At 43.8% G+C, this 27573-nt stretch overlaps 2 protein-coding genes across 2 annotated transcripts in view; one reads left to right on the top strand and one right to left on the bottom strand.

Moving 5' to 3' along the window:
• Positions 1–27573, bottom strand: part of LOC149470559 (uncharacterized) — a 432748-nt gene that overhangs the window by 174843 nt on the left and 230332 nt on the right. The gene's annotated exons all lie outside the window — the stretch shown is intronic.
• LOC149470561 (uncharacterized) overlaps positions 17244–27573 on the top strand; it is a 77230-nt gene continuing 66900 nt past the window's right edge. Inside the window, exon 1 of the mRNA XM_089662269.1 lies at positions 17244–18125. Within this exon, the coding sequence (XP_089518395.1) occupies positions 17546–18125 (580 nt within the window). The 5' untranslated portion in view covers positions 17244–17545. The remainder of the gene's footprint in view (positions 18126–27573) is intronic.

Genomic DNA, 27573 nt, shown 5'->3' with positions numbered 1-27573 from the left:
CTGAGGAGGGATGTGTGTGGGGGAGGGGCGAGAAGCTGAGGAGGGATGTGTGTGGGGGAGGGGCGAGAAGCTGAGGAGGGATGTGTGTGGGGGAGGGGCGAGAAGCTGAGGAGGGATGTGTGTGGGGGAGGGGCGAGAAGCTGAGGAGGGATGTGTGTGGGGGAGGGGCGAGAAGCTGAGGAGGGATGTGTGTGGGGGAGGGGCGAGAAGCTGAGGAGGGATGTGTATGGGGGAGGGGCGAGAAGCTGAGGAGGGATGTGTATGGGGGAGGGGCGAGAAGCTGGGGAGGGATGTGTATGGGGGAGGGGCGAGAAGCTGGGGAGGGATGTGTATGGTGGAGGGGTCAGAAGCTGAGGATTGCTGTGTATGGGGGAGGGGTGAGAAGCTGAGGAGGGCTGTGTATGGGGGAGGGGTGAGAAGCTGAGGAGGGCTGTGTATGGGGGAGGGGTGAGAAGCTGAGGAGGGATGTGTATGGGGGAGGGGTGAGAAGCTGGGGAGGGATGTGTATGGGGGGAGGGGTGAGAAGCTGAGGAGGGATGTGTATGGGGGAGGGGTGAGAAGCTGGGGAGGGATGTGTATGGGGGAGGGGTGAGAAGCTGAGGAGGGATGTGTATGGGGGAGGGGTGAGAAGCTGAGGAGGGATGTGTATGGTATCTATACTCCCACTGTGAGAGTACCAGAAATGATACTATAGAGTATATAACATGTTTCACTCCCTACATTCACTCCTCCCTTGATACTATAGCACTGTTATCTCTTGCTGAAGTTAAAGTAGAGCTCCACCCAAAAGGGGAAGTGCTGCTTTAACTAGTTGATGACCGCAGGTAGCCAAATGACGTCTGCACTGTGGCTGGCCAGTCCTGGTAGGCCGTCCTATGATGTCCTCCCAGAACACGCTCTCCTGCGTGCCCCCCGTGATCTCCGTGATTGCCGTGTCCTATGACACGCTGGTCATCAGGAAATGCAATTGCCGGGTCTTGACTGCACTTTCCTCACCCTGTCAGAGCATGAGGAAAGTACTGCTGGCAGTTGTCAGAGGAGGGATCGGCATCGATCATTGATGATCAGTGCCTTGAGGATCGATGCCCAGCAATGCCACCTACCAGTGCCGCCCACAAGTGCCCAGCAGTGTCACCCACCTTTGCCCAGCAGTGCCGCCAGTCAGTGCCCAGCAGTGCTGCCTATGAGTGCCGACTATCAGTACCCATCATCAGTGCTGCCTATCAGTGCCAGCTCATCAGTGTCACCTATCAGTGCCGCCTATCAGTGCAGCCTCATCAACGCACATCAGTGAAGTAGAACAATTACCTGTTTGCTAAATTTTAAAATAGAAACAAACTTTTTTTTTTCAAATTTTTTGAAAAATGTATTAATGAATCTTAATGTATGAAGATATTATTTGTAGTGTACAAATTACAACCTGTATGTTACCTCTAAGGGTTGTACCCCTTCTGACTTACTGTTTGTCAAGACTCTAGAAGTAGCTCTATAGGTCCACACTTTGGGGTTCCCTAGGGTGCGGGATCTAAGCTCCAGTCTGCTTGTTCACCAGAGCCCCTGATGGTGGGGATGGACTTGGAGCAGGCTGAGACCAGGTCGCAGCCCCCAGGTATGTCCAGGAGACCGCTAGTGTCACATACTTTAGTAGTGAGCCTGACGTGAAGAGGCAGAGCAGACCAGAGCAGGATGCGGATGGATCCGTGCGGCAGGTAGCGGAGTCAGGCGGGCCGGGTTTTGTATCCAAGAAGGCAGAGAAGACCAGAGAAGTAGGCAGAAGGATAGTCGGGTCACAGGCCAGGTTCAGCAACAGGAGGTCAGAATGATCAGGAGCAGCCAGAAGAATATCCAGAGACAAGCCAGGGGTCAGGGCAGGAGAAGGTCAATGGTAGTCAGGAGCAGGCTAGGTTCGGCAACAGGAAACAACTCAGAGTCAGGAATCACAGGCAAAGGAATAAGACCATACGGCAATTTGGATCCTGCAGTGGCCAGTTTAAATAGCCCTCCCTGCGCCGAAAGGCGTGCCTAGGTCCTAGTGCCTGCCCGGTGCTGTCATTGGTGACAGGTGCGCCTGGGTCTTAGTGCCCCCCTGCCTGTATGTCTTATCGGGATGCTGCTCATGCACATATTCCTGCGATCTTCCCTGACATTGCCCCCCCCTTATGGGCAGCCTCTGGATGCCCATTTGGCTCCTCTTTTGCGGGTGACTGCAAAAAAATTCCTGAACTAGGTCTGTGGCATGAATATTCTGAGCTGGTTCCCATGAGTTTTCCTCCGGACCATACCCCTTCCACTTAATAAGGTACTGTGTCTGACCCCTCCTTTTCCTACAGTCCACAACAGCCTTGACCTCAAATTCCTCTTCCCTGTCCACGTCTATGGACTCGGCGCGCCTTGACCTATGACTAGGAAATGGATCGGGTACGGCAGGTTTCAACAGTGACACGTGGAAAACTGGGTGTACTCTAATGGACTCCGGAAGTGCCAATTCATATGTGATTTTAATTCTGTGTCTTATCAAGAATGGGCCCACAAACCTTGGTGCCAACTTCCTCGAAGGGCACGCCATCTTCAGATTAGTTGTAGCCAGCCAGACCTGGTCTCCCAGATGCAGAATCAGTTCTTCCCTTCTCTTTCTGTCGAAGACCCTCTTGTTGTCTTCCTGGGCTTTTGCGACCGCCTCTTGTAACAATTTATTGTTAGAGACAAAGAAATTTAGTATATTCTGAGCAGCAGGAACGGAAGTTTGTGGGACCAGGTCAGGTAAAAAGGTAGGGTGGAACCCATAGTTAGCAAAAATTGGTGACTGTTTAGTGGCAGAATGGCTAACATTGTTATATGTGAACTCTGCCAGAGGTAAGATTGCCACCCAGTAGTCTTGGAGGAAGGATGTGTAACAACTGATGTATTGTTCCAGGGTCTGATTGGTTCGTTCGGTTTGCCCGTTTGTTTATTTGTGGGTGGTAGGCAGAGGAAAAGGATAACTTGATTTCCATGGTTTCGCATAGCGCTTTCCAAAATCTCGAAGTAAATTGTACCCTTCGGTCCGAGACAATGTTCACAGGAACTCCATGGAGTCTTACGATTTCTTTAATGAAAATCCGAGCAGTCTCAGAAGCAGAGGGTGTATTCCTTAGTGGCAAAAATTGGGCCATTTTTGATAACCGGTCCACAACCACAAAAATAGCAGTATGTCCTTGGGAAGGCGGAAGTTCCACTATAAAGTCCATGGATATCATTTTCCAAGGCCTATCAGGCACTGGTAGAGGTTTAAGTAAACCCCAGGCCTTGTTTCGAGTGGTCTTGTTCCGATTGCAGATGGCACAAGTCCTTACATATGTTTTGCAATCCTTAGCCATATTCGGCCACCAGAACGAGCGTTGGGCCAATTCCAATGTCTTGGAAACCCCGAAGTGACCTGCTTAACGGGTGATCATGGCAGTAACCCAGAACAAGAATTCTTGCCTCTTCGGGTACCAAAATTTGCTCCCCTTTCCATAAAAGCCCTTCCCTGTTCTGTGCAGTGATTCCAGGTGGACTAGAGGCTCCTACTGAGGCCTGCTGCAATTGAGACAGAAGTTCAGACTTTAATAGCAAGAAATTCCCTGCTGGTAGAATGGTGTCCAGTTTTGGAGATTCCTTTGGATCCTCGAACATACGTGAAAGCGCATCTGGTTTAGTGTTTTTGGATCCTGGCCTGTAGGTGATGTGAAAAATGAATCTGGAGAAAAACAGTGCTCATCTAGCCTGGCGTGGTTTGTGACGTTTAGCAGTCCTTAAATATTCTAAATTCTTGTGATCGCTATATATCAGAATTGGATGTATGGCCCCTTCCAGCAGGTATCTCCGTTCTTCCAGTGCTGTCTTTATTGCCAAGAGTTCTCGGTCCCCAATGTTGTACAGTTGCAAGAAAAAGTATGTGAACCCCTGATGATTACGTGGAGTTTTGCATGAATTGGGCATAAAATGTGCTCTGAACGTCATCTAAGTCACAACAATAGAAGAACACAGTCTGCTGAACATAATATTACACAAACATTAGATGTTGCCATGGTTTAATTGCACATAACATGTAAACATTCACAGTGCAGGGAGGAAAAAGTATGTGAGGCCCTAGATTAATGACTTCTCTCAGAGCTAATTGGAGCCAGGAGTGAGCCAACCTTGACTGCAATCAGTGTGATGATATTGGATGTGTTGCTGACAGCTGTCCTGCCCTTAAAAAACACACACCTGTTTTGGGTTTACTGGTTTCAAGAAGCACTGTCTGATGTGAACCATGCCTCGCAGAAAAGAGCTTTTAGAAGACCTACGATCAAGAATTGTTGACTTGCATGAAGCTGGAAAGGGTTACAAAAGTATCTCCAAAAGCCTTGATGTTCATGTGTTCACGGTAAGACAGACTGTCTACAAATGGAGAAAGTTTAGCACTGTTGCTACTCTCCCTAGGCGTGGTCGTCCTGTAAAAATTACTGCAAGAGCCCAGCGCAGAATGCTGCATGAGGTAAAGAAGAATCCCAGAGTGTCAGCTAAAGACCTACAGAAATCTCTGGCACATGCTAACATTTTTGTTGACACATCTACAATAAGGAAAACATGAAACAAGAATGGAGTACATGGGAGGACACCACGGAGGAAGCCATTGCTGTCCAAAAAGAAAATTGCAGCACGTTTGAAGTTTGCAAAAGAGCACCTGGATGTTCCACAGCACTACTGGCAGAATATACTGTGGACAGATGAAACCAAGATTGAGTTGTTTGGGAAGAACACACAACACTATGTGTGGAGAAAAAAAGGCACAGCACACCAACATCAAAACCTCATCCCCACTGTAAAACATGGCGGAGGGAGCATCATGGTTTGGGGCTGCTTTGCTGCCTCAGGGCCTGGACGGATTGTTGTCATTGATGGGAAAATTAATTCCAGGGTTTATCAAGACATATTGCAGGAAACCGTACGACCATCTGTCCGCCAACTGAAGCTCTGCAGAGGATGGGCGATGCAACAGGACAATGACCTAAAGCATACAAGTCATTCAACAAAACAATGGCTGCAACAGCACAGAATACGCCTTCTGGAGTGGCCCAGTCAGAGTCCTGACCTCAACCCGATTGAAATGCTGTGGCATGACCTTAAGGGAGCGATTCACACCAGACATCCCAAGAATATTGCTACACTGAAACAGTTCTGTGAAGAGGAGTGGTCCAAAATTACTCCAGATCGTTGTGCAGGTCTGATCTGCAACTACAGGAAACGTTTGGTTGAGGTTATTGCTGCCAAAGGAGGGTCAACCAGTTATTAAGTCCAAAGGTTCACATACTTTTTCCTCCCTGCACTGTGAATGTTTACATGTTATGTGCAATTAAACCATGGCAACATCTAATGTTTGTGTAGTATTATGTTCAGCAGACTGTGTTCTTCTATTGTTGTGACTTAGATGACGTTCAGAGCACATTTTATGCCCAATTCATGCAAAACTCCACGTAATCCCAAGGGGTTCACATACTTTTTCTTGCAACTGTAGTTCCTTTCAGCTGAGGTAAGTTTTTCCTAGAGAAGAAGGCTACTGGATGCATTAGTTCCTTCAGGCCTTTCCTTCATGAAAGAACTGCCCCTACTGTGTTTTCGGACGCATCTACTTCCAAGGTGTAAGGAAGAGAGGAGTCTGCATGGCTTAAGATGGGGGCTGCTGTGGAGCCTGAGCATGGCGGCAAGAGAGAGACCGATGTAGGATCTCCCTCTGTAAGGCAGTCACCTTCCCCTCAATGCGCCCCGTGAATGCTGCTGGAGATGCCTAGGATGCCCTACCTGTAAGTGGGATCCCACCGGTGAAGTGAGGAGGACGGAGTGTCGTGGGTCGTTTGAGGTGGGACGGCTGGAGCCTCCAGTCTGAGATAGAGAGCAGCTGGGAGCCCGGAGGACGCAGGACGGCCATGTGACCCCCGCAAGGGATCTCTGGGAGGAAGAGAAGCCGGCCGGCATTCCCAAGCAGAAAGGAGGCATCTGCTTCTCACTGACAGCTGTGAGTGGAGACAGATACAAGCAGGACCCTGACACCGACTTAACAGAGAAGCACTCTGCCTGCTATCTGTCAAAGAGATCAGGTGAAGGAAGAGGAATGTGACCTGGAGGAATCCCCCTAGAAGGGAAATAAAGACAGACAACAGAGAAGGAACCTGGAGAATCGCCTCACTGAAAAAGCAGCTGGAAGGAGGGTGAGTGATAATGTCTGGACTGTATACTGACCCTGTATGTGGAATATAGAGGTTGAAGCAAAGAAGGAACACAAGGAGGAATAGGGGGATTCCCAAGGGGACAGAAGAAAATTTTAATTCTCCCAAGGATAATTTTTAGCACAGGTCCTAGAGCTTAGAGAAAAGGGACTGAATTTATAACAAATATGAAGAGCAAAAATAGTAAAGGGAGTGGTCCCAAGCACCCCCAATCTGGAACGATTAGGAAATATACGTCCCAGGGAAATGTGACCCCAGAAAGATCTCAGAAGGCTTCTGAAAGGAGTATAATGGAAAACAGCCTAGATAATAGCACCAGGTCTTCTGAGGAAATGAACAATAATAATCAACAAACATCAGAGGGAATAAAGTCAAGAGAAAATGAAGGAGAATTACAAATCCCAAATAAAAAGGAGATGGCAGAAATGTTTAAAAATCTGGAAAAATCTATTAAACAAGAGATGGGGATTATCCGTAATGATTTGGGACATTTATTATCCAGAGTAGAAGAAATGGAGGAAAAAATTAAAAAACATGCTCAAGCTATTCCAGAGTTAAAAAATCAGATAATGGAGATGAGGAAAGAACAATAAAAGCCGCAATATAACTTGGAGATACAAGGTAACAAGCATAGGAAAAATAATCTTAGGATAAAAGGAGTCCCGGAGCTCACACAAGGAGAAGATTTAAAAGGGACAATATGTAAAATCTTAAACTCCATTACGGATAAACCCAGTACCGAGAAATATGAATTGGACAATGTATATAGGATAGGAAGGTTCCAACGGGATCGGGTGGAAGAGAAACCGAGAGATGTAGTTGTACAATTCTATAAATATGGAGATAGAGAAGAGGTATGGAAGAAGACAAAAGGAAGAGCCAGTATTATATATGGAGGAAAAAATATACAAATTTTTGCAGACCTGACAGCTGAAACATTGTGGAGAAAGAGATCACTGAAACCACTTCTAGAACAGATGAAAAAACAGAATATACAATATAGACGGAGTAGCCCGACGTGTTTAATGGGATGGAAGAATGGAGTCACTGCATACCTGAGATTTCCTGAAGAACTAAGAGACTTTTTTGATAAACTTAATATTCAGAAAATAGAGATCCCAGGTTGGGAGGAGGAAGAAGGGATAAGTGCTATGAGAAAAGAGGAATGGCAGCTAGTTAGAAGGAGAAATAGAGAAATGACAGATAGGGGGGCATTGGGGGAATGGAGGGAAGGTGAGCCGCACATGGTCAGAGACCAGGGTTAAAAATCAAACGTGGCATTATGTCCACAAATGATTAGAAGGCAAATAGTAGGCCTAATGGGGGGGGAGAAGGAGGGGGGAGATGGGGGGCATGGGAGGGGGGGAATAGGGGGGTGGATACTCTGCGAGATAAGAGAAATAGGAAAGAGGAAGGGCAGGAGGATGAAGGAATTAAAAGGAGTAGGGTAAGATGGAAGAAATCCAATTTATAACATAATGTAAAGGGGTTGTGTTGTCCCGGGAAGAGATTTAGGTTATATAAAGAACTACAACATAGAACATCTTCGGTGGTATTTCTACAGGAAACACACTTAGAGGTGGAGTCAAAGGTTAGGCTGAAGACTAGATATTTCCCGACATGGTATTATGCGGACTCACCAATTAAAAGAGCAAAAGGGGTTGCTATAGGTTTCGCAAAGAATATAAGGTTTGAGGTGGAGAAGAGAATTGTGGATCCGGAGGGAAGGTTTTTGTTTTTGAGGGGTAAATTACAGAGAATTGAGTGTACAATAGCTAGTATATACTGTCCAAATAAGAAACCGGAGATATTCTTGAGAGGTGTATTGAAAAAATTGATGGATTTTAAAAGGGGGTTGTATGATAATAGCTGGAGACTTTAATATCTGTATGGACCTGCGGATGGATACTACCTCCCATGTGAGAAGGGAAGAGAGCAGGTCCTTGAGATTATTAAAGAAACTGATGCATGAGTGTCAATTAGTCGATATATGGAGAATCAGGAATATGAAAGATAGAGACTATACCTTTTTTTCACATGTACATGAGATCTATTCTAGACTGGATTATATATTGGTAGAACATCGATTTATAGAGTCTGTAGTAGAAGTAAAAATCGGAGGAAGTACTTTGTCGGATCATGCCCCTGTTGCAATGAAGTCAAGATGGGGTAGAGAAGAGAGAGGAGGTTATGACTGGCGGATGAATGAGGCACTCCTTATGGATGAAGAGACCGATCGAAAGATCGAGAGGGAAATTAAATGTTTTTTTGAGGAAAATGAAACAGAGGATGTGTTGATTGCAACAGTGTGGGAGGCCCACAAAGCCTACATTAGAGGACTACTCATTGCAATAGGGGCAAAAAAGAAAAAAGAAAGGAGATTAATAGACTACTAAATGAAATATATGATCTCGAAAAGGCTCATAAAAGGGAAATGTTTAAAGAGATAATGCAGAAAATAATAAAGAAGAAAGAAGAACTAGAGAATGTAATGGAGGAGGAAAAGAAAAGAGTCTTTAACAAAGTAACAAGTGAAAGGTATAGATGGGGAGATAAGCCGGGAAAATATTTAATGAGAACTCTAAGGAAAAAGAAAAATAGGAATTATATAGAGAAAATAAGAAACCCTAAGGGTGAATTAGTGCACTCAACTAAAGACATCGCTAGAGCATTTAAGGATTACTATAATGAGTTATATAATATCATACCGCAGGATATAATAAATAAAACTGAAACAGTAAATAGAGAAAAAAGAACATACTTAAAAGAGGCAGGTCTACCAAAACTCAGCGAAATACAATTGAATTCCCTAGAAGCAGAAATCACATTAGAGGAAATAAAAACAGCGTTAAAAGGTACTGCGGTGGGGAAAAGTCCGGGCCCAGATGGATATACGGTAAAATATTATAAAAAATATGGTGAGTTATTAATACCCAAGTTGAAGATATATATGAATGCTCTGGGAAATGAGGGGAGAATCCTTACAGGCTAATATAGTCTTAATCCATAAAGAGGATAAAGACCCCTCGCAGTGTGCGAGTTATAGACCAATAGCGCTGCTGAATGTAGATACTAAATTGTATGCAAAGGTTTTGGCAAATAGACTGAAGGAACTGATGCCGGAATGGATACACGAAGATCAGGTGGGGTTTGTCCCAGGGAGAGAGGGCAGAGACAACGGTTTGAGATCACTGCTGCTCATACAGGAAGGTAAAAAAGGGAAAACCCCAATGATACTGATGTCAATTGATGCCGAGAAAGCATTTGATAGAGTGAGTTGGGGCTTTATGATGGACACCTTGGAGGTGATAGGGATAGGAGATAGAATGAGGAAGTGGATCGGAAGGTTATATAGAGGGCCTACTGCCGCTATCATGGTTAATGGAGGAAGATCGGAGATTTTCAAGATGTCAAATGGTACAAGACAGGGATGCCCATTATCCCCACTGTTATATGTTCTATCATTGGAGCCACTGCTGTCTACGATAAGGAAGAACATAGATATAAAGGGAATATGGATAGGAGATAGAGAACATAAGGTGGCGGCTTATGCGGATGATTTGATGTTCTATGTTGGAAATCCCAGAATGTCACTTCCAAATTTGATGAAGATACTGAAGGAATACGGGGAATTATCAAATTTAAAAATTAACCCGACAAAAGCCGAAATCTTAAATATAAACCTTAAAAATAGTGAAAAAGAAAAAATACAAGGAGAATTCCCATTTGTTTGGAGAGATAAAGAACTAAAGTATCTAGGGATAAAACTGTCAGCCTTAACCAAGAATCTATATAAATCTAATTATATTATATTAAACGAACTTAAGGAGGAGCTGAAGAGAGTGGGAGGTGGAAACCCGTCCTGGATAGGTCGCATAAATTTGATAAAAATGGTAATTGTGCCCAAAGTATTGTATAAATTTCAAATGATTCCAATTAAACTCCCAGAGACATATTTTAAAGAACTTAAAAAAATGATAATAAGATTTATATGGAGGAATAAAAAGCCTAGAATACGCTATGAAGTCTTGACTAGAAGTAAAGAAAGAGGCGGACTGGGTGTACCAGACTTTAAGAGATATTATAAAGCAGTGATAATGGCGAGAATTTTTGAGTGGACTCATAATCCAGAGAAAAGCTGGGTCAAAATCGAAAATACACTGAGTGGATCAAATTTAAGCAAGATTATATGGGTGCCAGCACAATATAGGGGATTAGAGGAAAGCACAAGCACGTATACTTTTAATGTTTTGAGAGTGTGGGAAATGTTACACAGACAGAGGGGATGGGCTTTTAATTCACAGTTAATGCCACTAAGGAACACAAAATATTTTACCCCTGGGCAGGAAAACATTGCAGGAAAATGGATTATAAAACAAGAGGCACAATTGAGAGATATAATGGTTGGGGAGGAATTGGGATCATATGGAGAGCTGGAGAAAAAAAAGGGAAAAGTTTTCAATAAGATGGATAGATTCCGATATTACCAACTGAAACATTTCTTTGAAAATCTCCCAAAGCCTATGAGAACTAGAAAAGAGTGGAATCCATTGGAGAGATTGTTGGACGCACGGGGAGATGGGAGACACGGAATTGCAAAAATATATAAAATATTAACCGAATTAGACACTGATATAAAATTAATATATATAGAGAAATGGGAAAGAGATATGGGAAGGGAAATAGATGAGGAGGCGCAAAGGAAAATGTTCAGATTAATTCACGAAAATATTAGTATGCAAGAGGTGGAAAAAAATGACAAGTGTTTGGTGAGATGGCACATTACACCTAATGTAGAGCATGAATTGAATGGGGAGATTTCACGGATGACTTGGAGAGGTTGTGGAGAGATAGGTACGTGGTATCATACGTGGTGGGAGTGTTCAAGAATACAGGTGTTTTGGCGGAAAATAGTTTATTTAGTAAGGAAAATCACTACAATTAATATTGGATTAGACCCAGAGTTGTGTCTCCTCCATATCACAGAGCTTCCAGTGAAATTATATAAGGCCTTGGGGATATGGCATTACTTGAGTGCAGCGAAGAGTCTGATACGCAGGTTCTGGAAAAAAAGAGAGGTGCCAACAGAGGAGGATTGGATGGGCAGAGTGAACCAGATATGCGGGTTAGAAAGATTGTATTACATGCATATAGATAAGATGGAGATGTACAATACAAAGTGGAAAAAATGGGAAGAGTATAGAGAAAAAGTGAAATATATGAGGATATAACACCCCTTGAAATGGATTTAGAAATAACAGAAATGTATGGTGTGAAGGAGAAGAGAGAAAAACGCAGAGTGGGAGAGGTGGGGGGGATGGGGGTGGGAGGCTGAGGAGGGGGGAGGGGGGAAGAGGGAGGGTTGAGGAGAGGGATTTAAATAATTTATGCAAATAGGAGGATATTGTCTAAATGTCATTTTAATAGAAATGTGAATATGATTTGTATTTTGACTGATAAACTAATAAACATTTATAAAAAAAAAAAAAAAGTGGGGGCTGCTGTGAATAATTTCTTCACTGTCTCAAAAGCCGTTTGCGCCTCTGGGGTCCAATGGAAGTGGACTCCTAACTTGGTGAGGTGAGTGATAGGTGAAATGAGGCCCGAAAAGTTCTTAATTAATTTCCAGTAGAAATTTGCAAATCCGATGAACCCCTGAACTCCTTTTTTGTCTGAGGGTACCGGCCATTCCAAAATTGCTGTGATCTTTTGTGGATCCATTGCAATTATGGCAGTAGAGGTGATCAGGCCCAGGAATGGAATGCTCTGTTGCTCAAAGTTGCATTTCTCTTTCTTAGCATATAGTCCATGCTGGCGAAGCCGTCCCAGAATGCATCTCACATGGTCTCGGTGTACCTCTAGAGATGCGGAGAAAATCAGAATGTCATCCAGGTAGATGTAATATATAAATGATGTAGCGCTGTAATAACTCATGAGTATGGTTATAAACATATCACTCTACTGACATCCAAAAGATAGCAATTGTGACATATATAAGTGATGTGTGCAATATAGAATACACTTATAAATATCCAAGTGATCATAAACAAGTGATCATATCATCATTGTCACACAGTGCTTCCCTATACAGGGTTATGCATCATCAGATAAGTGACTTATATAAACAATGGTGATAAAAAGTCCACTATATTCGGCGTCAAGTTGTGTCTCAAAAATCCACACAATGCAATGATCACACCATGTGCTGCTGTGCCAGTGCAGGTAGTGAGAAGTACTCCTATATGGCAGGCGTGCCCGCTCACTTTCCCCCTGCGACCCACAGGGGCCAAATAAGCCTCTTGGATCACCCTGGATCCTACACGATTCCTCCAGGCCAGAAATGACTCCACCACCTTCTATACTCTCTCTCCTCCTCCTTCCTCTATTCCTCTTTAGTCAGGCAATGGTAGGATGCTCATAAGTATGATGTTTGGGAATCCTGTGATTCACCAACCGTAGAGAAGTGCAACCATATATAAGTGTATTCTATATTGCACACATCACTTATATATGTCACAATTGCTATCTTTTGGATGTCAGTAGAGTGATATGTTTATAACCATACTCATGAGTTATTACAGCGCTACATCATTTATATATTAGATTTATTAGTTCTATCTTAAGGTGAGATTTGGATATGAGCGGCTGTTCCTTTTACTCATCCTAGGAGACATAGAAGCGCAGGAGGATTTACATATATCATCCAGGTAGATGACAACAAAAACATCCAGGTAATCTCTGAAAATGTCATTAATGAAATGTTGGAAAGTAGCAGGCACGTTGCATAACCCAAATGGCATGACCAGGTATTCAAAGTGGCCGAAACGGGTGCGGAAGGCCGTTTTCCATTTGTCCCTTTCCCGTATGTGGACCAGGTTTTATGTCCCTCTCAAATCCAACTTGGTGAAGATAGTGGCAGTCTTGAGTCTCTGGAATAGTTCAGGAACCAAGGGAAGGGGATACCGGTTCTTAACGGTAATCTTATTTAGTTTCCGATAATCCACGCAGGGCAGCAAGGACTTGTCCTTTTTTTCTAGGAAGAATATTCCAGCTCCAGCTGGTGAAGTGGAGGGCTGAATGAACCCTTTCTGAAGATTCTCCTCAATATATTCCTTTAGAACTCCTAGTTCCCATTCAGAAAAGGGGAAGATCTGCCCAATGGAGATTTCATATCCGGGAAGCAAATCGATCGGACAGTCATAGGATCGATAAGGAGGAAGTGTATCTGCTCCCCGTTTACTGAATACGTCAAGATAGTCATGGTAAGCTGGAGGAATTGTTTGAGAGAGTTCCATATCAGAGTCCATGCACAGTAGGGTAGGTGGACCTGAGGATACCTTGGGCAAACAATGTTCCTGGCAGTAAGAAGAGGGAAATTGGATCGAGCCCGACTTCCAGTTAATTTGAGGTTTGTGTGCCCGTAGCCAAGGAAGGCCCAGTATGAGAGGAAACAGTTGGGGCAGTGATAGCATCTAGAAGTAAAAATTCCTGATGATGGTTGGTTACCGTAGTATGGATTGGTGGGGTCTCTTTGTCTACCAGTCCGGATTTAATACGGGTTCCATCAGCAAGAAAAATGTTTAACCCGTGTTCTTTTGGCAGTAATGGGATATGTTGTTGGGCAGCAAAGTTTAAATCTATGAAGCGGCTGCAGGCCACCGAGTCAATAATTGCCATCACTTACACAGTTCTTCCGGGATGCTGGAAGGAAATGGGAACAGCCAGGTGAGTTGAACTATTTGAACATGATGGAGGAGCAGCTGAAGAAACAAAGATGCACTTACGCAATTTAGCTGAGCAGGAATGCACATAATGGCCTGGTTCTCCACAGTATAAACAGAGGTTGTGGACCCGACATCTTTGGTATTCCTCGGTAGTTAGTGAAGGATGTATTAGCCCGAGTTGCAAAGGTTCCGGGGTATCCGTATCCTCAGAATCCCGGGTTCTAGCAGGGGGATTGTGCTGGGCTGGAAACTTGGGTAGCACCCAGGTAGGCCTCAGAGCTTAGTTGGATCTTTCCAACCTGCGTTCACATAGCCGACGGTCAATCTGGATGGCTAACTCAATCAGATCTTCCAAGGAACCAGGTATGCCTACCTGAGCTAGCTCGTCCTTGAGGGGCTCGGCCAGGCCCAGGTGGAACTGATGTCATAGGGCTGCATCGTTCCAGTTTGTGTCACCACTCCATCGTCTAAAGTCTGAGACATAGTCCTCTGCTGCTTGGCGACCCTGTTGAAGCGCATGTAATGCTGTTTCAGCTGTAGTTGTCCGCTGTGGATCGTCGTATAGCTGGGCCATGACATTGAAGAATGTAGTCATGGTGTTTAGGTGTGGATGGTGACTCTTGAGCAGGCAGTGGGCCCAACCCTGAGGTTCTCCCTGCAGCAAGGAGATGATGAACCCCACCTTAAGAGTCTCTGTGGAGAAAGTTTGTGCTTGCAGGTCAAAATACAGCTGACATGCGTTTCTGAATGCCCTGAATTTACTTTGATCCCCATTAAATCGTTCTGGAGTAGGCACACAAGGTTAAGGTGAAGGTAACTGGACCACCGTACTAGTACGGGTTTCTGAGGAATCACTGGCCGAGGGAGAAGTAGCCGGATCTGTTGGTACAGAAGCGGGTGTAGCCAAGGTTTGGATACGTTCTTCCAAATGTGCATATCCATCCTGTAAGATCTTAACAGCCTGGGTGAGTGCGGTCAAATGATGACATATCTCATCCAGGGGAGAAGATCTTCTTCCAGGCTCAGACATGGCCGTATGGTACTGTCACGACTCTAGCGGTAGCTCTATAGGTCCACAGTTTGGGGTTCCCTAGGGCGCGGGGTCTAAGTCCCAGTCTGCTTGTTCACCAGAGCCCCTGATGGTGGGGATGGACTTGGAGCAGGCTGAGACCAGGTTGTGGCCCCAAGGTATGCCCAGCTGCGGTGGAGGAGACTTCTAGTGTCACGTAATTTAGTAGTGAGCCTGATGTGAAAAGGCAGAGCAGATCAGAGCAGGATGCAGATGGATCCATGTGGCAGGTAGCGGAGTCAGGCGGGCCGGGTTTGGTGTCCGAAAAGGCAGAGCAGACCAGAGCAGCAGGCAGAAGCATAGTCGGGTCACAGGCCAGGTTCAGCCACAAGAGGTCAGAATGACCAGGAGCAGGCAGAAGAATATCCAGAGACAAGCCAGGGGTCAGGGCAGGAGAAGGTCAATGGTAGTCAGGAGCAGGCTAGGTTCGGCAACAGGAAACAACTCCGAGTCAGGAATCACAGGCAAAGGAATAAGACCATACGGCAATTTGGATCCTGCAGTAGCCCGTTTAAATAGCCCGCCTGGCACCGATAGGCACGCCTGGGTCCTAGTGCCTGCCCAGCGCCGTCATTGGTGACAGGTGCGCCTGGGTCCTAGTGCCCGCCTTCCTGTATGCCTTGTCAGGATCATGCGCATGCGCAGATTCGTGCGCCGCAGCGATCTTCCCTGACACTGTTGTTGAGTCCTGCAATCACATTATGAGCTCCTTGTAAAACTATTATCTCTTTCCAATAACATCTATGAACAAGAGAAGATATGGACCCCACAATTCCTCTATATACTCCACAATTCTCCCATGTGGACACCTCGTAAGTGGTTCTCCAGTATAGACTCCCAGTTTGGGGAACTCATTTAGAAGAAGCCGTCAGCTAGAATCAAACTCACTACTCTACAGTATGGTGAAGACCAAGGAGGCCTAGCAATACCAAATGCTAGACTTTATTTTATAGCTGCCCAACTTCAGCATCTTACCAGGTGGGACTTAGTAGACACATTAGATCCCATCCATCGATTGCTACTTCCATCAGATACAGATTTCACATCACTCTCACACTTGTTAATGGGCTTCAGATGGCACCAGTGGGAAAGGCATGATCTCTCATCTATTTATTCCAGTCTTTTGACTCTTACCGAAGACTTCTAGAAAGAAATGGAAAACAGTCAGAGGAAATAAGAGAAAGTGGTGGGAGATGATTTTGACCTCCATACCTCTCATCTCTCTGACCTCTTCACAGAAACTCAGTCATTTCTTTTGCATTGAGCTTTCAGGACCCCAGCTCAATTGTTCAGCTAGGACAGGAGGGATTTCCCCTTTGACCCCACTTGTAGCTGTGATGTCGGGGATTTGATACGTGTTTTGGAGATATTCAAAAAGTGGAACGATATGACCAGTGTTATAATGTTGGTATTCAATATTCCTCGGGTGTGCCTCTTGGTGTCAATAGAGGAGGAATTATTTACACCTCCTCCTATTACAAGTCATATAGCAATAGTGAGCCTGCTGTTTATTGACCATAAAAAATATCCCGATCTTGGCTATCATCTCAAACTCCCAGCAGACACCAGTGACTTGAGCAGGTGAACTCCACATTAACATGTGAAAAACAAACTTACCAACATTGTAATTCTCCCAGGAGATGTATGTCTGGCAGAACTGGCTGGATACTCCTTGCTCACTCCTAGTTAGTTCTTCATAGGCTTTTAAAATCTTATCTCTTTTAGCCCCATAGAAGGAGAACGGCCAGTTGTATCCTACTGAATGGTAACTACATGGGGGGCCCATACTTGGGGTATGATCCTGGAGACACGGGCCTCATTGATCGGTGTCAGCTATCTATGTATGTACTGGGGGGAGTTACTTGCCGTGTACAGCTGAATTGTTCTAGGTTGTTTCTTCTTTTCTCTGTTCATTTGTTTATAAAAGGTAAAAGTGACACCATAGACAAAGCAAGTTATTGTTCTGTATGATCTGTAACAGTGCCACAACCGCCTATACGTGAGAATGTATGACTCCATTGTCTGGGCTGAACGTTGGGAATACTGTGCACACTTATAAACTTTCTTGATAAAATCTATTTGATTAAAAAAAATACTGTAGATAATGCTGTACATATTCTTTCTATTCATAAGATATATTTAGTAATGAACATTAAAAATAGAAAGCAACTTTATGTAGCCCTTTATATAGAATTCTATCTTTTTTCTTTCTCTACAGGTAGATTGATGAACCAGGTTTTTGGGACTTTTTTGTCTTCATGAATACAGCTGAGTCACATGGAAAATAAAACACATGGATGTCTTAATTGACTGAAAGTCTTTACTGCAGTTCACTGTAGGATTCACACGGGATACAAGTCATATCTGTGTTCTAAAAGTCATGGTTTGGATCCTCTTCCACATTGATCCAGCAGGAAAAAAGTAATTTCAGTGTTCTGGAAGTGAAAATGGCTTTACAATAAAGTCCAACCCAAGTATACATAAGAGGAGTCATTTCAAACTTCTTGTTTGTAGATTTTACAATGGATAGAAAATATATCACACACCAGAAGGCTTGCAAGGGAGATAAACGATATCCTTGTTCTGAATGTGACAAAACTTTTACAAGCAAGAGATACTTTATAATACACCAAAGAGTTCACACTGGAGAGAAGCCATATCAGTGTTATGAATGTGATAAAGCTTTTACTCAGAAGTCAGATCTTATTAAACACAAGAGGATTCACACTGGAGAGAAGCCATATCAGTGTTATGAATGTGATAAAGCTTTTACAGTGAAGTCACATCTTAATAGACACCAGAGGATTCACACTGGAGAGAAGCCATATCAGTGTTCTGGATGTGATAAAGCTTTTACACAGAAGTCAAGTCTTAACACACACCAGAGGCTTCACACTGGACAAAGGTCATATCAGTGTTCTGAATGTGATAAAGCTTTTACTCAGAAGTCACATCTCATCACACACCAGAGGAGTCACACTGGAGAGAAGTCATATCAGTGTTTTAAATGTGACAAAGCTTTTACTCAGAAGTCAAGTCTTCTCACACACCAGAGGATTCACACTGGAGAGAAGTCATATCAGTGTTCTGAATGTGATAAAGGTTTTATTCAGAAGTCAGATCTTATCAGACACCAGAAGAGTCACACTAGAGAGAAGTCATATCAGTGTTCTGAATGTGATAAAGCTTTTACAGGGAAGTCACATCTTATCACACACCAGAGGAGTCACACTGGAGAGAAGTCATATCAGTGTTCTGAATGTGATAAAGCTTTTACACATAAATCACATCTTATCAGACACCAGAGGATTCACACTGGAGAGAAGTCATATCAGTGTTCTGAATGTGATAAAGCTTTTATACAGAAATCACATCTTATCAGACACCAGAGGATTCACACTGGAGAGAAGCCATTTTAATGCTCTCAATGTGACAAAACTTTTTCAGTTAATGCTGGTCTAATCTATCACCGGAGGATTCACAAATTTCATCATAGATTATATTCTGGAAAAAAGGAATATTAAATAAGTTTCAGGTGTCACAAGTTAGTTTCACATCCCCAATGTCATCCCACAAACTAGAGAAGAAGGGAGAAGATAAAATGTTACTTTAAGAGAAACAAACTAAAATCTGAGCAAACAGGAATGTAATGATCGGATGAACTGAGTTTAGTGCTTATGTCCATCAATACACAACTAGAAGGGATTTGAATATTTTATCGCTTGACAATTTGTTTTAAGATAAGCATCAATAACTGAACAGCTTCCCTCATGATTCTCATCTTTATTATGGAGCTTTGAATGAACATGTAATGCATTGTCATGATACACCAACTGAGTTGTGTTTCCAAGCATTTTCTTCATTTCTGGATCCTGAGGTAATACATGACCAACACTGCCTCAGTACCAGAGACTAGGATGGGGTCTATTGTCATCTTACCAAGTCTCTGAAGCCTCAGTGGGAGAGTCCATTCCAGGTTCTTCTGACTATTGATACATCATCAGCCAGGCTTGAGGTCTCCAGCTAAGCCCACCTTGTCCACACCTCCCATTACCTGTTCCATCTCCTCTCCCATTATCAATGCCTTCTTTCCACATTTCATCTCTCATTGATATTATTATTATTGTTATTATATAGGATTTATATGGCGCCAACAGTTTGCTCAGCACTTTACAATATAACGGGAGACAATACAGTAACCATACAGTTTAATACAAGAGGGATAGGAGGGCCCTGCTCCTCAGAGCTTACAATCTAGGAGGGAGGGGCTAGTGGTACAAAAGGTAGTAACTGTGGGGGATGGACTGGTTGGAAGAGTAAAAGATTCCATTATTAGCTGAGGGCAGGATAGGCTTCCCTGAAGATATAGGTTTTCAGAAATCACCTAAAAGTGAGCAGAGTAGGCAATAGTCTGATAAATTGGGGTAGAGAGTTCCAGAGGATGGGGGAAGCTCTGGAGACGAGCATGGGAGGAGGAGACAAGGGAGCTAGAGAGCAGGAGGTCGTGCGAGGAGCAGAGAGTACGGTTTGGGTGATATTTGGAGACAAGATCGGTGATGTAATTTGGGGCAGAGTTATAAATGGCTTTATATGTTATTGTTAATGTTTTGAATTTTCTCTGTTGGGCAATGGGAAGCCAGTGAAGGGATTGGCAGAGAGGGGTGGAGGACACTGAGTGGAGGCCAGTGAAGGGATTGGCAGAGAGGGGTGGAGGACACTGAGTGGAGGCCAGTGGAGGGATTGGCAGAGAGGGTGGAGGCCAGTGGAGGGATTGGCAAAGAGAGGTGGAGGACACTGAATGGAGGCCAGTGGAGGGATTGGCAGAGGGGGATGGAGGACACTGAATGGAGGCCAGTGGAGGGATTGGTGGAGGACACTGAATGGAGGCCAGTGGAGGGATTGGCAGAGAGGGGTGGAGGACACTGAGTGGAGGGATTGGCAGATAGGGATGGCTGATACAGAATGGTTTGTAAGGTGGATGATATCAGCAGCATTCATGCTAGGCTGAAGAGGGGATAGCCTGCAATGAGGTCGGCCAATGAGGAGGGAGTTAAAATAGTCGAGGCGTGATATAACAAGGGAGTGAATAAGTTGCTTAGTGGTTTCCGAAGTTAAGAACGGCCATATCTTGGAGCTGTTGCGGAGGTGAAGTCTACAAGATTTGGACAGTGATTGGATTTGGGGCTGAAATGACAGATGGGAGTCTAGGATTACACCTAGCGCCCTGGTATGAGGGGAGGGACTGATGGTTGTGTTATTGATCTTGATGGAGAAGTCAGGGAAGGGGGCACAGGCTGGGGGGAATACTAAGAGCTCAGTTTTGGAAAGATTGAGTTTGAGGAAGTGGAGTGACATCCATGCCGATATGTCACTTAGTAGGGTAGTAATGCGAAAGGAGACTGAAGGGGTGAGGTGTGGAGGAGACTGAAGGGGTGAGGTGAGGGGTAGAAAGATAGATTTGTGTGTCATCAGGATAGAGATGGTACTTAAAGCCATGGGAGTTTATCAAGTAACCAAGGGAGGAGGTGTAGATGGAGAAGAGTAGGGGTCCAAGGACAGAACCTGGAGGGATCCCTACAGAAAGAGGGAGTGAAGAGGAGGAGGCAGAGTTAAAGGTAATGCTGAATGAGCTCTGTGATAGGTAGGAGGAGAACCAGGAGAGCGCAGAGTCTTGGAGGCCAAGAGAGTGGAGTTTTTTGAGGAGGAGGGGATGGTCAACCGTATCAAAAGCTGCAGAGAGGTCATGTAGTAAGAGTAAGGAGCAGTGGCCATTGGTTGGGATGAGTACGGAGTAGTGACGATTGGTTGGGATGAGTACGGAGTAGTGGCCATTGGTTTTAGCAGTTAGTAGATCATTCATTAGTGAGTTTTAGTAGGGTAGTTTCAGTGGAGTGTAGTGAGGGAATGCCAGACTGTAAAGGGTCAAGAAGGTTGTTGTCCGTGAGGTGGGAGCTCAGGCGATTGTAGACTAAGAGTTCTAATAGTTTAGAGGTAAATGGCAGCAGGGAGATAGGTCTTAAGTTGTTCAGGTTGGTGGGGTCCAGGGAGAGCTTTTTAAGTATGGGAGTGATGTGCGCATGCTTTAGAGGGGAGGGGAAGACACCAGTAAAGAGGGAAAGATTGAAGATGTGAGTGAGGGAGCATAGGATGGAAGAAGAGGATGACCGTAGTAGTTGTGAGGGGACAGGATCCAGGGGGCAGGTAGTGAGACGGGCTTCTGAGAGAACCTTAGTGACCTCTTCAGTAGTAGCAAGGTCAAAAGAGGAAAGTGTTGAGGGAGGTTTAGTATAAGGTATGCTAAGTGGGATGGATGTCTGTGCAGTGGAGATGCCCCTACGAATTGTATAAATCTTGTTTTTGAAATGGTTTGCAATCTCGTGAGCAGTGAGTGAGGTACTGGGTGGAGGTGGAGAAAGTTGAGAGTTAGAAGTAGAGAAGAGACGACGAGGACTGGATGACAAGCTATTGATGAGAGCGACAAAGTAGGCTTGTCTGGCAGCATGGAGGGAGGAATTGTATGTGAAGAAAGCAGATTTATATCGGGTGAATGCTTGGTGAGATTTGGTTTTACGCCACAATCGCTCCAGCACACGACTATGTCGTTTAAGATCTCTGGTGTGGTCAGTCTGCCAAGGTTGTAATGGGCGGGGCCTGATGCTTCATGTTAGAGGAGCAAGTGAGTCTAATGTGGATGAAAGTGAACTGTTGTAGACAGCAGTGGCCAGGTCAGGGCAGGACAGGGGAGAGATTCTGTCATAGAGTTGTGTCAGTTGCAGAGTGGAAGGGAGAAGGGTTCAAGTTGTGAAGGTTTCTGCAGGTGATTGCTGATTGGAGGGATAAGTGTTTGAAGATGAGGAGACTGTGAAGGTGATGAGATTGTGATCATAGAGAGGAAAGGGGGTGTTTGTGAGGTTGTAGGATATCATCTCATGGGTGACAACCTTTCAGGCAGGTCTGTGTCTGTGACACCAGCTAGAAAGAAGTCTGTTCAGTGAGAAAACAACATCCCAAGCTGATGCAGGCCTTCCAATACTGAGTTACTGCTGATTTAGGGGATGTATTCAGCAGTAAAACGTAAGCCCAGCTGGCCACTTGTGTTCCATGTGGTTCTGCCAAATGGGATTCCATCAGGTGAAGATCAGAAATCCTTGTTCCATATTTTCTCTTTCCAGCTATTACTCCTCTCCATAGACTAATCACACAATACAACTGCCAGAGATCTGAACTTACAAAGTGCTGAGTGTGCGGTCATATTCCTACCACTTCTTCCGGGGGACTGACATTCCTCTGATTGGGGTTCACAATAATCACTCTGAGTGCACACATCTCTTTTTGGTGTAAAGTTTGTAAAGAAAACTTCTTCTCCCTGGAAATATTACAACGTTGGCACCAAAGTGTAACTATGGGCAAAATCACTAATGACATTAATAATGAAATCTGTCATTAGCAGAGAAGGTTTTGTTTTTCCGAGTCTCTTATTGTTTTATTTTTTTGTTGTCCCTCCCAGTAGATATTTTTCTCTACTTCCTGTAGAAGGCCAAGTCTTTTGGGAAAAATGGCAGTTGGAGGGGTTGGGGCAAATCCTATAACACTGCTGGGGGTGCTCACAACTGTCAGTTGTCATTCATATGGGGGGTTGGACCTTATAGAGAACCTGTTGCTGTAACTGCTGTAGAAGCGTTAGCTGAAGTTGGGCTTTACTTGTTGTGTGTCTTACTTATAATCTATCTAAGACTTCCCTGTACAGGGTGACAACGCTGCTGTGTAATGTTCCTGCAGAATGATCAGGGTTGTCACCCTGTTACAGAAGGTGGGAAAATAACAGATGTACAGACAGGACCAACAGCTGATACAACTATGTTGCAGAGGGAACTCTGGGAATGCTAATGACAGATTGCATTACACATTCAGTTAGCAGACTTCCTGCTGTTGGTCTGATGTTTGAATTGTGTTCTGATATTTACTGTCCTGCTGTAAAAGGTGTAAATGATCGCCCGCATGTTTCCTGTAGTAGCAGGGACTACAAACTCATATCAGGAATAGTAGGATGATAAAATGTAAGTTAATAGATAGGGCCGCGCCCTTACAATAAGGTATATCTATATAAATTATATATTAGATTGTTATTAATAAACTCTGGCTGGATTTTATCATGAATAATTCACATATGAAAAAATAAGAGAAATCCTTATAAAGTACAGCAAAAAGATTCTCTGGATATATGTGTGAATTTTTGTTTTTAAATAAGAAATGAATAATAAATATGAATAATAGAAAAATATATAAAACATAAATAAAAATAAAAAATATAAATGAAATATAATCACAAAATTTTGAAAATGAAAAGATGAAAAAGAATGTAAAAATGAAATGGTGTCCAAAGTCTATGAATAATAGCGGAGTATTCTATTCGTGTCCACAATAGTAATTGCTGTATATAAGGAACTGTAGAAATAAATCCTTGCTTGAATATTGACCCTTTTATGGGCTCACCTTCTTGTTAGCCTATTGCTGGGCTGACACAGCTTTTAAGAGGTTTGTATTGATGAGATCCTTTGGACCTCCCCTGGGTTTTCCTGGATTGGTCACTTCTAATGTGCTTGTATGGACATGATGATCTCTGCTTCCTTCTGATGCTGGATGTGGCTCCATCTCCCTATTTTTCTCCTCGTTAGTATAGTGGAAGAAAGAAGAGATATTTGGTGCCTTATCGTTTTAATAAAAAGATGTATTTAATGCCCTCTATATGACCTCACATGTCAATCATTTCAATGCGCTTTGTAATAGATAAAACCGCTAAATGCGGATGTCACAGGCTTCCTCCGTGTGTCTACACACACTGTCTATACCTGCCGTTACTGAAGTTGGGTTGCTGTGGTGACGTCAAAGCCCCTCCCCAACACGTTGCGCCACAGGGTCACGTGGCTTCTTCCGGGGGATGTGATAGGACACTCACCTTGCCTGGACTTCTTTTATAATAGTTTGGCGCCATTTTCTTGAAGTATGTATGGTCGCAGCCATCTTTTTGGGGCCAAACCTTTGTAGCTATCATTACGGACAGCTGTATTGATCAAATTGAGACAATGTTGCTAATTGTGATGTTGTTTGTGTGAAAACATGTAACTGTTATATCCACTGTTTAACAACCCTGTATACGTCGGCTATATAGACTGTGCATGTAATTGGCAACAGGGAAGTCGGTCACATTTACTTTTAACAATAAGGTTTAATACAAAATTTATTACAAAATGCATATACAAAAAATAGAAAAAATAAAAAATACGTACATATATATATAATCAATTAAAAACAGTATAAAGTGCTTTATATTGACTTCCAACTACTAGTTTTTTAGTTTTTAGGAATAGTAGGATGGCTACCTACCCATGGGGGGTCACCTTTTTGGATTTGGGGGAAACATTTCAGATGGTTTCTTTCCATTAATGAGACCGACAAGGGGAGTCTCACTTCACTAACAATAGGAAAGCCAATCACAGGCCAGTAACATTTCATGGTGTCTCAATGTATTGCAGAATGTTTAATCCCCATTGGTCCAATGGATTCCTAGTTCTTCCAGATACATTGCTTCTTGTGTGGAAGGAGCACCCTAAAATGTCTTCCCTTCAATTCCACCCATAGCTGTACTTTAGGTGATGTTGCCCCTCCCCCATATCTGTAAGGGAAAGCCTCAATTTCTCCCAATACTCCCCTGGTCTTCCAGTGAGAAGAAACATTTTCTCTGGAGTGGAGATGTTTTATGCAGTGAGCCCTTCATAGACGGGATGGGGAATCTAAGTAATCTAAGATAAGTAAGATGAACCGGTGTACTGGAGTCATGGATCAGATAACCAATGACACCATTGATGGTATAGCAGAGCTGACAGCAGAAGTGGCTCCATCACCTAAGGTGGTGTCACAGAACTGTATGGCGGCTGACTATCTCTCGGAAGATCAAGGCGGAATCTACAATCTGGTGTCAGAGAGTGTTGTACATTTATATTAGATCATGAGGATCTCAGAAGGGGATATCTACACAAGGTAAAGGAGTTCCAACAGTCACCTGGGTGGGGGGAAGTGGGATCCATTTTCTTGGATGGGTTTAGCTGGAACTTGGTTGAGTAATATGGTGGCTTTGCTTCTTAGGCCATTAGTTGCTACTATAGATTTGATGATAATTGTATACATTGTTGCTGTTGTGTCTTTCGCTGCCAGTTGATTTTGCTTGTTTATGCACATGATTACATTCACATTGTTAGAACAGAAGATTATTTAAAGCCCCCTAAATATTGTGTTTTATTTTCTGAAAGCAGAGACCCTGGAGAATAAAATGGTGGTGGTTAAAAAATTTTTGTCACGCAATATTAACGCAGCTGTCTATGAAATGCATATTTTCAGTAAAAAAACACTAACAATAATTCCAGTTCAGAAAAACACAATATATGACCCAATTTGAAGAAAAATGAAAGATGAGGTTGGCATCAAGTATATAGATACCAAACATGTCAAGCTTTAAAATGTCATGTGCTTGTGAAATGGTGACAAACTTCAGTACCAGATATTGTCCATAGGGGACGTTTTAAAAGCCTTTACAGGTCATCAGTTTATATAGTGAACCATGAATGATGGCCCTAGAGTTATTCCTCTCCCTCTGGTGTGTGCAGAGATATGTACAATGTGTAGTGTGATTGATGGTTACATAAGTGGGCGGGGCTGGTATTAATGAGGGGTGTGTCATATGTTAATCATTTCTTATAATAGATGATATAAATGGTATAAATAGATCCTTGAAATGTAAACAATCTATCTCTTTCCTTCTGTTGTTAAAGTGTCACATATATATGATGAATAAAGTTGGATGATATTTTCACCACACAATACCGTGGTCTGGGTTCTTCTACAACATCCCCCCAAAAATGTCCTCTTCCAGTTCTAGGAGTCTGGTGGAATGGAACACAAGCTGATGGTATCTCTTAGGCCCCTTGTACATGGGGGGTCCGGCCCCTGTGGGTGCAATGCTGGCATTATAATACACCTGGTAGGCACAGGTACAGCGTCCAGCCCCGCTGCCTGCAGCCTGTCAAAGTCTACACTACAGCTGGACGGGGCTCAATGCTGCACCACGTTTACCTCGTGTTTAGGGCGCTCTGTGTTCAGGGAGAAATGGCCGCCATCTTGATCAGACAAAGCATAGAGCAGATGTAGGCCGGTGCAGTCTGCTTCTTCCCCTGTAGGTGGCGCCCGACCAGAGTGACATCCCAGCCTGGAGAGGAAGTCGGGGGACACTTGGCTTCTCTGTGGTTTCCCGGTTCCTGGAGACGGCGTGGAATGAAGGGGTCCATGGAGTCCTGGGGACATATTTTATGTCTTGTTTACACCTTTTAAAAATCATTTTATTCCTGAAGATCACTAAACCCCAAATCTGATGTATTCTTTGATAGCAGACACCCTATATAATCCAATGTTGGGAGTTGTCATTTTCTATGTTACATGATATTAGCACAACAGTTTATGAAAGGCAACATTTCAGGAACAATATAGTAACGTTTATTTCTGAGCACATAAATGCAATTCATGACCTATTTTCTGGTGAAATATAAAAGATGAGGTTGTGCCGAGGAAATGGGATTCCCAACATGTCAAGCCGTAACACTGTGTGCACTTGGAACGCTTTAATAGCCCCTCCAGGTCATCAGTATAGAGTTACACAGGAGCACTGGTGCTCCAATCATTGCTCTCCCTCCGGCGTGTGCGCTGATATGTAACATGTGTGGGGATCACTGTGTTCCTATGTAGGCACCCCAATGTACATGTCACGTCCTGGTCTGTGTATAGGAGGTCCGCTGAGCTCCCTCTGTCCTTCCCAGTGACACCCACCATGACAGCACCAGGCTCTGCTGTCCCACTTGTATCACTTCCACATGACAGCCAACATTCGGATTTACTAAAGTCCTCACACTCCCGGCTGTATAGCGGTGGGCAGTGTGGGGGGAAATAACACGTCTGCAGCATTGTTAAAAATCCAAATCCCCAGCAAGTGGCTGCAGGTTCATATTTTACCACCCCCTATCCTGGCACCCTAAGATGGTTGCCTAAGCCTCCTTAAGGTGGTCATTGGATTTTGGGACCTGTATGTGGCAAGGCTGCCAGAAAGTCTGTCACTTGTGGTGTCCTCATACTGGGGAGAAGTAGCAGAATGTGTTTTGGGGTGTAATTCCACATCTCCCCATGGCGTGTGCCAGAAATAGCTCATTAAATGACAACTTGGTGTAAATAGAATTTATTTTTCATTTTCCAATAACTTATGGCAATAACTGTAAATGTTCCATGGACACAACATGCCTCTCAGCACATACCTTGGGATGTATCCTTCCCATAAAGGGGACATTTGGGGATGTTTGTAAGGTCCGGGCATTTTACTGCCTCAAGAAATGTGATCGGCAGTCAGAAAGTAACAGCGACGTAAAAGCTGCATAAATTCCATTCTATATCCCATAGTTTGTAGACGCCATAACTTCACACAGACCAATCAATATCCACGGATTCAGCTATG

The sequence above is a fragment of the Staurois parvus genome, unplaced genomic scaffold (genome assembly GCF_062004578.1).
Source record: "Staurois parvus isolate SC_StPar_1 unplaced genomic scaffold, SC_StPar_1.0 ptg000038l, whole genome shotgun sequence".
Lineage (NCBI taxonomy): Eukaryota > Metazoa > Chordata > Amphibia > Anura > Ranidae > Staurois > Staurois parvus.
This window is presented reverse-complemented; position numbering and strand designations above follow the sequence as displayed.